At 39.5% G+C, this 14,705-nt stretch overlaps 1 protein-coding gene across 2 annotated transcripts in view; it reads left to right on the forward strand.

The window, feature by feature from the left end:
- Positions 1–14,705, forward strand: part of SLC24A3 (solute carrier family 24 member 3) — a 188,157-nt gene that overhangs the window by 101,264 nt on the left and 72,188 nt on the right. For both annotated transcript variants that reach the window (XM_081325253.1, XM_081325254.1), the window contains exon 3: positions 13,025–13,101. In XM_081325253.1, coding sequence (XP_081181379.1) covers positions 13,025–13,101 — 77 coding nt within the window. The remainder of the gene's footprint in view (positions 1–13,024; positions 13,102–14,705) is intronic.

Raw genomic sequence — 14,705 nt, forward strand, 5'->3', positions numbered from 1 at the left:
AGTGGTCCCTATTTTTCTACTTGCATTTTGACGTGCTTTCGAACTGCTAGGTGGGCAGAAGCTGGGACGAGTAACAGGCGCTCACTCTGTTACGCGGCACTCGGGATTCGACCCGCCAAACTGCCGACCTTCTGATCGACAAGCTCAGCCTCCTAACCCACTGAGCCACCGTGTCCCTTATCAGAGATAGTATACTAATAACATCTTTTTTTTAAAAAAAAAGGCACATGAAAGACAAGCCTGATCAAAGGCACTTTCAAGTACATATCAATGAGTGTCGTTATTTCATGTGCTAGTGAAGCATAATGAGAATTGTTGCCAGCACTGAAGTGCATCCTTTAAAACCCATACATCTCAGGTGACGTAGAAACCACAGAATCATGTAAGAAGGACTTCTGCCAATTCTTAGATAGTTGAACTTATCACCAGGGTAGCAACAGTGTATTTTTTTCCTCTTCCCACCCCTTCCCTAATCACTTGTACATGTGCACTATTGTAAGAGGCCAATAATAGGACGAATGATCCATATACTGTACATTCGTTTTCTCAGTCTAAAGGTCTCCAAATGTGTTGGATTTCAGTTTCTGTAATCTTTAACTGGTATATGTAATTTTTTAACATTTTTTGATGTAAGTCCTATATCTGTATAATACTGTTGGTAGAGCAGATATTTGTCAAGCAATTATTATCAGTGCACAGTCCTACAAGGCACAGTATGTATATATAGTACTGTCTTCCCGGGATGATGCTACATTCATTAAACTATAGCAGTACTACAAATCTTTCTTGTTGCATTAAGATGTCCAATAAATATTTCATCTCCAGCAATAAAGATGCAATTATTCTAGAAATCAAAATCCCAAGGGATTTACCATTTCCTGTTACTTTACTTCCAATAGACAACCAGGAAAGTTAATAGGATTGTTCCACATTTATTGAAATATCATTCCATTATGCTTTGTTTTTTCAGAAGATTATTTTTAGGAGTTATTGTATACTGTGTCATGTTTAAAAACATTCACCAAATGATTTATAGACTGAGGTTTTTTCACATTACGGACCTTAGAAGTATACCTCAAATATGAAAAAAGATTATAAAAGTCATCCACCTATGTAGGAAATAGACAAATACAGCTGTTGCGCTGATAAACCTGTACTGATAATGACATTTAGGAAATTTGCACATTCCTGGCAATTATAATTAACTGTGCAAATGAACTGCAACTTTTGTCTGTACATAGTTTAAGTCAGAAATATACCGCATGACATCAAATTATCCTAGTGAAACAGCTCAAGCCAGATTCAAAACAATATATTCCTTGCTGCTTATTTATGAGAGTATCATGCATAAAATAGCTTATAGTAGTTCAAAACTGATCAAAAAGCTCAGAATCCCTGTTAGGATTCTGCAAAACAGTTTGAGAACTAGCTTTGCCTTAATTATTTAATAGCAACAGGACAATTTGCCATCCTTGACAAAAAGGAAATGGAGATTGGTTTTTGAACAATCCTTAGCTTAAGCACTTTTTCTTTGAACTGAACAGTGTGAAAGCCAAACTAAAACTAAAAGAGAAAAGAGAAAACATGGGGCTGGTGGTGGTGGAGGTGTGTGATGTCCCCTTTGCTGGTTTGTCTGGCTCAAATTGGGGCAGGAATCTTAAACTCAAATTGTAAGAGGGGCAGCATGAAGATACAAGGGAAGGGAAACAGCTTCCCTTGGAACAATGGTCTGACTCTAACCATTACTAATTTCTGTACTAATGCAGTGATGACAAACCTATGACATTATGTCAAAAGTGACATCCCATGATGTTTGGGGTGACACAGCATTCACAGACACAGATACTGTATATCATTTAACCATCTGACAGCTTTGATTCAGAGTCTTGTGTAAAGTGGTTTTGCTAAATGATATACTCTTCTCCCTGCCTTTAGCGGAATACGTATAACTATAATCCTTAATGTAGGATATACAGTATATATAGTCTCTCCATATTGTGTTTTACTGACCTCTTATTAAGTGTGAAATCAGCCATATTTGTAAACTATTGTTTAACGTTTATTTTTTATGTCTGAACAAGGCCACTGCTATTTGTTCAACAAAGCATGGTTAAAACAAACCATGGCATAGGACAGTGTATAAACTTGTATTTAGTTGGATGCTAGAAAGAGAAATGCTAGGTTTTGCCATTCTTTATCTGTGTCTAAATGCAATAGCAGCGAGGGTTAGAACCCTGTGGACTTGTGTTTTTGCAGCAGCTTGTTGCTACTATTTGCTCAAATCCCACCTGCTGGGATGCTTACTTAATCCTGCCACAGACCCCTTGTTTCCCCCCCCCCCATTTAGCTGTGATGAAGCTGAGATGGGGAGGGGGGAGATGTATTGGTTCCACTGGGATTACAAGGTGCCTGTACATGAGTAGTTTTTTTTTAATTAAAGAGTTTCACAAAAAATGTTTTACAGAACATCCCCAAAACCCACCCGCCCCAAACCACCCCCTCCCCCCCACTTCCCAGAGCTGAATACAGGGTCATAAATATAATAATCATATTCTAACTAAAATTATCCATTATAAAATTAACCAAATTCATAATGTGCTTTAACTCCCCTTTAACATTGATACATAAAAACATAATAATAACTTAAACAAAAATATAATCAATACTAATACTAAAGTTAATAAAAATCTAAAATCTACTCATAAGCTAAATGGAACTTTTTAGTCCCATATTTATTCTGAATATAATCTATCCATCTCCTCCAAACTGAAATATATCTTTCTTGCGAATAATCCTTCAAATAAGCAGAAATCTTAGACATTTCTCCAAGATTCGATACCTTAAGTACCCATTCTTCTATAGTAGGCAAACTATCCTTCTTCCAATATTGTCCCACCAGTAACCGTGCTGCTGTTATCAAGTTCAACATCAAATTGATTTCTTTGGTATCACAATCTACAACAATACCCAATAAAAACAATTGTGGAGAAAACTTTATCTTTCTCTTAAAAATCTTTTGAATGTTCCACCAAATTTTAATCCAAAAAGCTTTTATATTTCTGCAAGTCCACCACATATGAAAATAAGTAGCATCTAAACTACCGCATCTCCAGCATTTAGACTGTAGGTTAGGATACATATTGGACAACTTTTTGGGATCCAAATGCCATCTATAAAAAATTTTATAAAAATTTTCTCTTAAATTTTGAGCCTGAGTAAATTTAACATTTCTAACCCAGATTACCTCCCAAGTATCCAGCGCAATTGGTTCCTGAATATTTTGTGCCCACTTTATCATACAATCTTTAACTAATTCCGTTTCCGAGTCCAATTCAATTAAAACATTATATATCCTCTTTATATGTGCACGATTTAAATCTCTAATTTGTTTTACTAAGTTTTCATCTGTAATTGTAATGCCAACCTTCTGGTCCAGCTTCCACCTAGCTTTCAGTTGGGTGTATTGGAACCAAGAGTAACTTATGTTTTCTTGTTTTAACTCATCTAATGACTTAAGTTGCCAATTATTCCCTTCCAATCTAAGTTATTCCTTATAGGAAAACATATCCAAACTCACTCCCATAGATACACCTTCTATCGCGTGTCCGGGAATTCCCCAAATCAGTATTTTATAATTTAACTTATAATAATACTTTTTCCAGACACGCAGCAAGGCACTTCTAAGAATATGAGATTTAAAAGCCCTGTCTACCTTTTTATCATAAAGCAAATATGCATGCCATCCATATACCAAATCCCAACCCTCAAGATGAAGTATTCTTTTATTAGTTAAAATGAGCCAATCGCTAACCCATGTCATGACCTCCGCATCATAATACAATTTCAAGTTAGGCGCCTTGAGTCCCCCTCTTTCCCTAGCATCTTGCAGAATCTTAAATTTAACTCTTGGTTTCTTCCCCGCCCAGATAAGTTTATTAATACCCTTCTGCCATTCATCAAGGTTGGCATCCTTTTTCAATATAGGTATCATTTGAAACAAAAAAAGAAACTTCGGCAGAACATTCATTTTAATGTACATGAGTAGTTAAAGATGTATACTCATCCTCCCCACACTTTGTCTATTTACTGTAGATAAAAATTGTATGGGGTGAATGCTGCTTTTCTTACAGATAAAAACAGTTACACCAAGATCCTTGGATTAAAGAGGGGATTACAGGCATGCCTTTCAGTTTTCTTAAACCTTTGATTTATTCTGTATTTAAAGCTAGGTACAAGTGTTTTGAGTCTCAACAGCATGATAATAATTTCCAGAATTAGAAATGGTATTTAAAAAGTGGCTAAAACATCTTCTCCGTCACTCATAACATTACAAATGTAATAATAATAATACTTAAAAAATTCTTTCTTCACATGAATTTATGGAATTCACTGTCACAAGATGCGAAGGCTGCTGCTATCTGAAAGAATGAGAAAATTCAGGGTACATCTATAAATAATTATGAGCCCTGATAAGCAGGACCTGTCACACAATGTTTAACTATATCTTCACCTCCCGTAAGAGTGATCTAGAATGGCTGGGTAGTCATGAATAATCTATAAGGAGCTCCACCAGTGAAGGGGTTATTTCTCACACTGACAGCAATGATGGATACGCCCTTCCTTGGGCCCCACTGGTGGGTGAAGTGTGATGTCCCCTTTGCTTGTTTGTCTGGCTCAAATTGGGGCAGGAATCTTAAACTCAAATTGTAAGAGGGGCAGCATGAAGACTACTTCAATGTAATACTGAATATGTTTTATACGTAACTACAAAAATCATTTTCATCATTATATGATGAAGAGCCTTAGTGGAGCAGTGGGCTGATGCCTCCTTAAGTAACACCAGCTGCCTGCAATTAGTGCAGGTTCGAGTCCCACCAGGCTCAAGGTTGACTCAGCCTTCCATCCTTCCGAGGTAGGTAAAATGAGGACCCAGATTGTTGGGGGCAATAAGCTGACTTTGTAATAATGCCGCTTGGGGTGTGTGTGAAAGCCCTAACAAGCAGGCATATACATAGAATGAAGGCTACTGCTAAGCTTGTAAGCCGCCCTGAGTCTTCGCAGAAGGGCGGGATATAAATGGAATTAAAATAAAATAAAATAAAAATTAATATTCTAATCTATAATCTGAAGCTGTACAGAGGTTGCTAAACTGCAGTCCCATCAACCCCAGCCAGTCTAGGAAAAGGAAAAGGATATGGGGCATTTTAGCTCAGCACTGTTAGAAAACCAAAGCTGTCTGCTGCAGATAAACCATCATCCCAAGGGAAGCTGTTTCCAAGAAAGTATAAGCAGATTTAGTGCTGTCTTGGGGATGGAGTGAGCAGAGTGAGCAGTAAGAGTGAAAGAGTGAGCAGTAAGAGGGGACCGGCAGAAAAAAATTACACAGGATTGAGAAAGAAAGAAGGGTGAGAAAGAAATACTAAGTAATCCCACCTTGATATTGTTTAGTACTAAATGGGACAAAGAAATTTGGACAGACTTTCAAGATTCTGTTAGTCTAGATCAGTGCTTTTTTTGTAAAAGAAAAAGGTGCCGGAACTCACACATGTCATACAACCCTCCTTGCCTACCCTACAAGGTTCCATCCAAAAAAGGTGCCGGAACTCCGTTCTGAGCGTTCTATGAGAAAAAAAGCCCTGGTCTAGATTATTACAATAAATGGCATTTTTGAAATCACTGCTGTGCCTGTTTCTTGACCTGCCCTACATTAAAATGTTGACAGGAAAGCACACTAATTCCTGCCTCCAATCAAATCTCTATGCCTTTTGCTGTTGGAGGCAAAAGTGCTTCCCGCCTTTTCCCCCAATTTGAGAAGGTTGTTGTAGCTCATTGCTTCTGCCTCCTTAGCCCCAATGAAGCTCTTTCCAGCAATTGCCTTGCAGGATTTATTTATTTGTTTATTTGTAACCTGTTACAAATAACATAAGGTGCCGAACATCTCCAATACACCTTTCCCCTCCTCCCATTTTCCTCACAACAACAACCCTGTCAGGTGGGTTGGGCTGAGAAAGAACCTGGCTCAAAATCAGCCAGCTGCTTTCATGGCTAAGATGAGGCTTGAACTCATGGTCTCCTGCTGGTACCTTAACCACTAGAGCAAAACTCTCTACCCCCCAAAAGCACCTGAGCTACATCACGGTCCTTTCACTAGTAGAAGCTTCCAGGCTGCTTCTCCCTCAGTCTGGGAAGGCATTTTAGGATGGTGCTGCAAGTTTCTTACTGTTTGCTTGGGTTTTTCTCCCCTTTCCTTTGGGAAGAATAGGAGTCTTTCACATGATAGCTTTATCCCCTCCCAAATCTCAGTTATGACATCTGTACAGGGAGGAACCCAAAAGTGGAACTTGTTGCTCAATCTCCCCACTCTCCTTCACCAAGGAGGAGGCGATAGAGAATTCGAAGAGAGCCATGCAATCTTGCAACTCATATTTACCACACTTGGGAACACACCACAAGTCACCCAGCACTGTGGTTATGTTGCAACCCAAGTAACCTAATAGTGGCTTCATTTCACTGTGTATGGAGAAAGACAGATCCAGGGAGAGGAAAAAAAGTTAGAATATATTAGAATAAAATAGAGCTGGAAGGGACCTTGGAGGTCTTTGAGTCCAGCCTCCCCGCTCAAGCAGGAGAACCTATACCATCTCAGACAAGTGACTGTCTAGTCTCTTATTAAAAACTTCCAGTGATGGAGCGCCCATGATTTCTGAAGGCAAGCTGTCCTACTGGTTAATTGTCCTCACTGTTAGGAACTTTCTCCTTAATTCCAGGTTGCTTCTCTCTTTGGTCAGTTTCCAACCATTGTTTCTTGTCCTGCCTTCAAGTGCTTTGGAGAATAATTTGACCCTCTCTTTTTTGTGTTTGTTGTTGTTAGCTGCGAAGTCGTGTCCGACCCATCGCGACCCTATGGACAATGTTCCTCCAGGCCTTCCTGTCCTCTACCATCTTCTGGAGTCCATTTAAGCTCACGCCTACAGCTTCAGTGACTCCATCCAGCCACCTCATTCTCTGTCGTCCCCTTCTTCTATTGCCCTCGATCTTTCCCAGCATTAGGCTCTTCTCCAGTGAGTCCTTCCTTCTCATTAGGTGGCCAAAGTATTTGAGTTTTAGCTTCAGGATCTGGCCTTCTAAAGAGCAGTCAGGGTTTATCTCCTCTAGGACTGACCGGTTTGATCGCCTTGCAGTCCAAGGGACTCGCAGGAGTCTTCTCCAGCACCATAGTTCAAAGGCCTCAATTCTTTGGCGCTCAGCCTTTCTTATGGTCCAACTTTCACTGCCATACATTGCAACTGGGAAGACCATAGCCTTGACTATACGCACTTTTGTTGACAGGGTGATGTCTCTGCTTTTTAGTGTGCTGTCTAGATTTGCCATGGCTTTCCTCCCCAGGAGCAAGCGTCTTTTAATTTCTTGGCTACAGTCCCCATCTGCAGTGATCTTGGAGCCCAGGAAAATAAAATCTGTCACTACCTCCATTTCTTCCCCATCTATTTGCCAGGAATTGAGAGGGCCAGATGCCATGATCTTGGTTTTCTTAATGTTAAGTTTCAACCCAAGTTTTGCACTCTCCTTCTTCACCCGCAACAAGAGGCTCTTTAGTTCTTCTTCACTTTCTGCCATTAGAGTGGTATCATCTGCGTATCTTAGGTTGTTGATATTTCTTCCGGCAATCTTAATTCCAACTTTTGATTCATCTAGCCCTGCCTTTCTCATGATGTGCTCTGCATATAAGTTAAATAGGCAGGGTGACAGTATACAGCCTTGCCGGACTCCTTTCCCAATTTTGAACCAATCAGTGGTTCCGTGTCCAGTTCTCACTGTTGCTTCTTGACCCGCATATAGGTTTCTCAAGAGACAAATAAGATGGTCTGGTACTCCCATCTCTTTAAGAACTTGCCACAGTTTGTTATGATCCACACAATCAAAGGCTTTAGCATAGTCAATGAAGCAGAAGTAGATGTTTTTCTGGAACTCCCTAGCTTTCTCCATGATCCAGCGTATGTTGGCAATTTGATCTCTAGTTCCTCTGCCTCTTCGAAATCCTGCCTGTACTACTGGTAGTTCTCGATCCACATACTGCTGAAGTCTAGCTTGTAGGATTTTAAGCATGACTTTACTAGCATGAGAAATGAGTGCAATGGTGCGATAGTTTGAACATTCTTTGGCACTGCCTTTCTTTGGAATTGGAATGTAAACTGATCTTTTCCAATCCTGTGGCCACTGTTGAGTTTTCCAAATTTGCTGGCAAATTGAGTGTAGCACTTTTACTGCACTGTCTTTTAAGATTTTGAATAGCTCAGCTGGAATACTGTCACCTCCACTAGCTTTGTTGTTGCTCAGCTTTTCTAAGGCCCACTTCACTTCACATTCTAGGATGTCTGGCTCGAGGTCAGTGACCAACTCATTGTGATTATCTGGGACGTTAAGCTCATTCTTGTATAGTTCTTCTGTGTAATTTTGCCACCTCTTCTTAATCTCTTCTGCCTCTGTTAGGTCCCTGCCATTTTGGTCCTTTATCATGCCCATTTTTGCATTAAACGTTCCCTTCATCTCTCCAATTTTCTTGAAAAGATCTCTGGTCCTCCCTATTCTATTGTTTTCTTCTATTTCTTTGCACTGTTCATTTAAGAAGGCATTCTTATCTCTTCTAGCTATTCTCTGGAATTCTGCATTCAATTGGGCATATCTATGTTTTTCTCCCTTGCCTTTTGCTTCCCTCCTTTCCTCAGCTATTTGCAAAGCTTCCTCAGACAGCCATTTTGCTTTCTTGCATTTCTTTTTCTTTGGGATGGTTTTGGTTGCTACCTGTTGTACAATGTCGCGAACCTCTGTCCATAGTTCTTCAGGCACTCTGTCTATCAGATCTAATTCCTTAAATCTATTTGTCACCTCTACTGTATATTCAACAGGGATATGATTTAATTCATACCTGACTGGCCTAGTGCTTTTCCCTACTTTCTTCAGTTTAAGCTTAAACTTTGCAAGGAGAAGCTCATGATCTGAGCCACAGTCAGCTCCTGGTCTTGTTTTTACTGACTGTATAGAGCTTCTCCATCTTTGGCTGCAGAGCATATAGTCAATCTGATTTCTGTGTTGACCGTCTGGTGATGTCCATGTGTAGAGCCGTCTCTTGGGTTGTTGGAAAAGAGTGTTTGCTATGACCATCGTATTCTCTTGACAAAATTCTATCAGCCTGTGCCCTGCTTCATTTTGTACTCCAAGGCCAAACTTGCCTGTTATTCCAGTTATCTTTTGGCTTCCTACTTTAGCATTCCAATCCCCCATGATGATAAGGACATCATTTTTTGGTGTTAGTTCTATAAGGTGCTGTAGGGCTTCATAGAACTGGTCAATTTCATCCTCTTCAGCACTGGTGGTTGGGGCATAGACTTGGACTACTGTGATATTGAATGGTTTGCCTTGGATTCGAACTGAGATCATTCTGTCATTTTGAGGATTGTATCCCAGTATTGCTTTTCCTACTCTTTTATTGACTATGAAGGCTACTCCATTTCTTCTGAGGGATTCTTGCCCGCAGTAGTATACCTGATGGTCATCTGAATTAAATTCACCCATTCCTGTCCATTTTAGTTCGCTGATACCTAAGATGTCGATGTTCAGTCTTGTCATCTCTTGTTTGACCACGTCCAGCTTTCCTTGATTCATGGATCTTACATTCCAGGTTCCTATGGAGAAAAAATCTTTACAGCATCGGACTTTCCTTTCACCACCAGACACATCCACAGCTGAGCGTCCTTTCGGCTTTGGCCCAGTCGCTTCATTCTTTCTGGCGCTACTAGTACTAGCCCTCTGCTCTTCCCCAGTAGCATATTGGACGCCTTCCGACCTGAGGGGCTCATCTTCCAGCGTCATATCGTTTTGCCTTTTGGTACTGTCCATAGGGTTTTCATGGCAAAGATACTGGAGTGGGTTGCCATTTCCTTCTCCAGTGGATCACGTTTTGTCAGAACTCTCAGCTATGACCTGTCCGTCTTGGGTGGCCCTGCACGGCATAGCTCATAGCTTCATTGAATTACGCAAGCCCCTTCGCCACGACAAGGCAGTAATCCATGAAGGGGTCTTTTTTGTGACAGCCCCTCAAATATTGGAATACTGCTATCATGTCTCCCCTATTTCTTCTTTTCTTTAGACTAGCCAAACCCAAGTCCTGCAGCCGTTCTTCATGGATTTGAGTCTCCAGGCCTTTGATCGTCTTACTTGCTCTTCTCTGAATTTTTTCCGAGGTCTCAACATCTTTTTTGTAATATGGTGACCAAAATTGGTTGCAGTATTCCAGGCGTGGTCTTACTGGGGTTTTATAAAGTGGCACTAGTGATATGATGCCTCTCTGCCTGCTTGCCTGCCTGCCTGTCTTCTTCCCTGTCTCCCTCCCTGCCTGCCTGCTTGCCTTCCTTCCTCCTTTCCTCCTGCCCACTTGCCTGCCTGCCTACCTGCCCAGTATTCACAACTTCTGTTCACGTATCCACCCATTCCCATGAAAAACCTCAAACTTTCTTGGATGGAAGGCTGTGAAAAAAGTACTGAGGGTAAGAGAGCAGGCTCATGCGTAACGTTGGAGATAGTGTGAACATATCAAGCATATGTAGGCTATGGAAAATGAGTCAGAGGGCCATTGGTGGCGTACAGACTGGAAGCAATCTTCAAGTCTTTTCCCAATATGCTCTTTCTTACTTAACAGACCTGTTTTTCTACCATATCTGTCAGAATTTTGCATTTGAATTTGTTGTTAAAGTGAAAATACCTAAATATCACCAGGATGAGTTTATTTCTGAGATGCTGAGAAGAGATATTTATGTTTGCCTTGTAATCTAATCTAGAGAACTGTTCGTGTTCACTGTTGGAAACAGTGAATGTTGCCTCTGTTTTTGGACCCTATGTAGCAAAGTGCTTTTTCTGTGTTTGTTTCTGAGTTAAAAGATGGCTAGTTCTGGATCAAAACATCCCTTGTGATCAAAGACTATTATCCTGGGATCAAAAGGACCTCTGCTTCCTCTCCAATATGCATATCCACGCACCACTTTGGAAGGTTCTCTGCTTGCTGTTTGAGAGAGGAAAGCTTTGTCTAAAAGTAAGAAACTGGAAAATGACACAAAAATATTTCAAAAGCCTTGATTCCCTGATCAATTTATTTCTATGGCACGCACTTAGATGTTTTCGCTTTGAAGGGAAAATTTAATAGAAACTACACATTTTTCAGCAATAGATGCCGCTGGAGAAAAGAAGACGTTGACCGGAGTCTTCATATTCAAGCTATCAAAGGTGCAGAATGCCTACTAGTGACCAATTCAGACTGGGAGCTTCATTAGCTTGCATTCCTGCTGACAAAATGACTATGAATGTTAGTTGCTGAGCAACCATAGCACTCCAATATGATTGGGCTCAAATTTTATCTATTGGTTTCCAAATAAACAACGAGTTTGCCATTGTGTGAACTGATTCAGTTGGCTTTTCCTTTAAGCAGGCATGTTTTTCCTCATATTTTTAAAATCTTAATCACTATCTAAACATAGTGGTCCAGCAGCAAATGTACCATTAATAAGAAACATACATCACATGGTGTTTCCTATCATAAACAGAGATGACTGCATCTCCAATGACTGCATCTCTAGGGATTCCTCTGTTAAAGTACTGAAGTTTGTAGATGATACAACAGTCATTGGTCTAATTCTAGACAGTGTTGAGTCTGCATATAAACAGGAGGTTGAACAACTGGCCTGTGATGCAGTCAGAACAATCTGGAGCCAAACATGCTTAAAACTGTAGATGACAACGTATTTAAGAGGAGTCCTTCTATTCTAGAATCCTGTGAGCTTTTGGGTTCTATAATCTCCCAGGGCTTGAATTGGACACTTAACATTAGAACCATCATTAAAAAAACACAACAAAAAATGTTTCTTCTTGCATCAACTCAGGAAGTTCAGACTGCCCCTGGAGCCGTTGATACAGTTCTACAGAGGAATTATTGCGTCTGTCATTTATATTTCAGTAACTGGTATAGAAACCAAACAGGACAGGTACAGACTCCAGCAGAGAGAGTAAGACTGCAGAAAAAACAATTCCAACTGGCTTGCTTTCGATAGAAGACCTATATATTGCGCGGGTCAGAAAGAGGGCTGAGAAAATATCTACAAACCGCTCAAATCCTGGACATAAACTGTTTCAACTCTTTTCCTCAGGGCACCATTATAGGGTATTGCATGCCAAAACAACTAGACACAGGAACATTTTTCCCCTCTGCTGAACTCCTAATTTTCACAGTATTGTCTTATGTCTAAGTATATTTACCCATGTTGTATTGCTGTAGTATTATTATTATCCTTACAATCTTCTTTATTACCCGCCCCCCTTTATTGGCATCATCACTATGATTATTATTACTCTGTTGCTTTGCATGTACACTGAGAACTTTTGCACCAGAGACAAATTCCTTGTGTGTCTTTACACTTGGCCAATGAAGTATTCTATTTTATTCTTTTCCCCACAATTAGTACTGTGTGCAGTAAAAATGAGAAAATAATAAATTTAGCCCCGTTCACTTTACAGTTGCCATTACTGTTTTCCAGTTAACATATCCTCTATCTGTTAGCACAGATTTTAAAATAAGTAAATCCACCTATTTGAGAATTGCTCCAAACTGCTAAAATCAGCAACGAATCTGAACTGTAGAGATGATAAAACTCTCAAGTTTGTATTGTCTCATTTTAATCAAAAGTTTTAAAATGTGCTTCTAAATTATGCCCAGTATTATAAGTATAATTTTATTGTTTTAAGAATTTAATAGTTCTTTTAAGCCTGGTTACTATAACATCAAATTTCATTCTACATATTTACACTAAGATGTAACATGAAGTAGCTTGGTAATAATATGCACTGTAGGACAGTTTCCATAATATAGGAACATACAAAGATTGCCCGTCTAAAAAACCACTTCGCTTGTTTAATTAATATATCTTTACTATAATTCAACTGTTTCAATGTTTGATTTTATTTTCTTTTTCCTTCTCAGCTCTCCTTGAATTCCCTGATGACATCTTTTCGAATGAAGATCGGCGGCATGGAGCAGTAATTTTGCATGCTTTCTGTGTGAGTTATTCTTTGCCTACATACATATTATGTTGGCTACTTCAAAAGAGATGAAACAGCAACAGGTCAAATTAATATTGCCTACTCATAGCTTAAGTGCCTTAAAATGATTAAAAGTTCTAGTTTTCAGTAGGAAAAGTGAAGACCTAAAACTGAAATAATTGTTCCCATCAAAGCTCTGATTCATAGGATACCACAAAAAAGCCAATACTGCAAGTTTAAAAAGCTGATCTGCCCACTTGAATTGAACTAGTATCTACTGTATTCTGGCTATGAGGATAATTCAAAGTTTCAGGGTTGAATTCCAGAGAGAATATTGAACTTTGTATCATATGTCTTTTCTCTCATTTCCTGGAAAAAATAGTAAATTAATTCCTTATTTGAACATACTTTCTCTCTGTGTCTCTCCTCACCCCCTCAATAAACAAAGATCCAGCTCAGTGTCCTCCAAGTGCCTGGACTGGTAGTAAAGGTCAATTTGCTGATTACTAATTGCTTTCAGCTTGATTCACACACAAGAGCCAAGAAGCTTAGACAGCAAAATGAAAGAAAGGCAATAGAGTTCTATAAAATCCAATATTGTTCCATGTTCCCCACCACAACAACTACTTAGTGGCCCATTGTTTCCTCAGGTAACCAGCTATTGGAACTGTTGCTGAAAATGGAGACACCAAGCTATCTCCATTTTCTGCAACATTTCTATTATATTCAGTGAATTTCTTATCTATTAATGTGATAATATTATGATCTGTAAGGGTCACCTTATCGAGAGATGGCCAGCATATAAATTTAATAGATGATAATAATAATAATAATAATTAAAAGAGAGGTACCTGCTACATAACACCCCAGACTTAACAATTATTGATAAGAAAAACAAAATGTCTGTATAGTGGACATGGTAGTGGACATGGTAGTACTTGGAGACAGCAGAAGAAGTCATATAAATGAAAATAGAACAACTGTGGCAAAAGCAAAGGTAGTACCAATAATAATTGGCATCTTGGGTGCAATTCCAAAACAACTAGAGCACCACTTAAACACCATCAGCATTGACAAATTCACCATGAACAACTTTGCTTGGAACAACTGACATCCTGTGAAGATACCTTTTAAGACCATCAAAATTCCACATCTGCCTATCTCAGGTCCTTTGGAAGCACTTGATAGGTGAACAAAAATGCCAAATCCTCTCTGAACATCCGTGTGACAAACCATAATTAACAATCCAAGTTTTTAATAGTGATTTATGAATGGATTCTTAAAATTGGTTAACCTTAGGTCAAGTAGGCAATCCTGTGATTATCAAATGATAATATCCAACCAAAACGATAAGCTGTCACACCAGTCAACGTTTATGTTTTGTAGTCTTCCCTTCTACAATAGGCAAACTTCAGGAAATTGGGGTGTTCAGGGGTAGTAATGGTGATGGTGGTACATGAGTAACATACATAAAAAGGAACAGGGCTTTGATCACATAGACACCAACTTGACTTTTTTTGACAACCACATTCCTCCTGATATCCTGGGCTGTAGACGAACTCTGCTCTCAGCCAAGTTACCCAGCTTTTTCAAGGCCTGGCTTCCTTGAAGTCTCAATGGAG

This window comes from Vipera berus, assembly GCF_964194415.1.
Source record: "Vipera berus genome assembly, chromosome: 3".
Lineage (NCBI taxonomy): Eukaryota > Metazoa > Chordata > Lepidosauria > Squamata > Viperidae > Vipera > Vipera berus.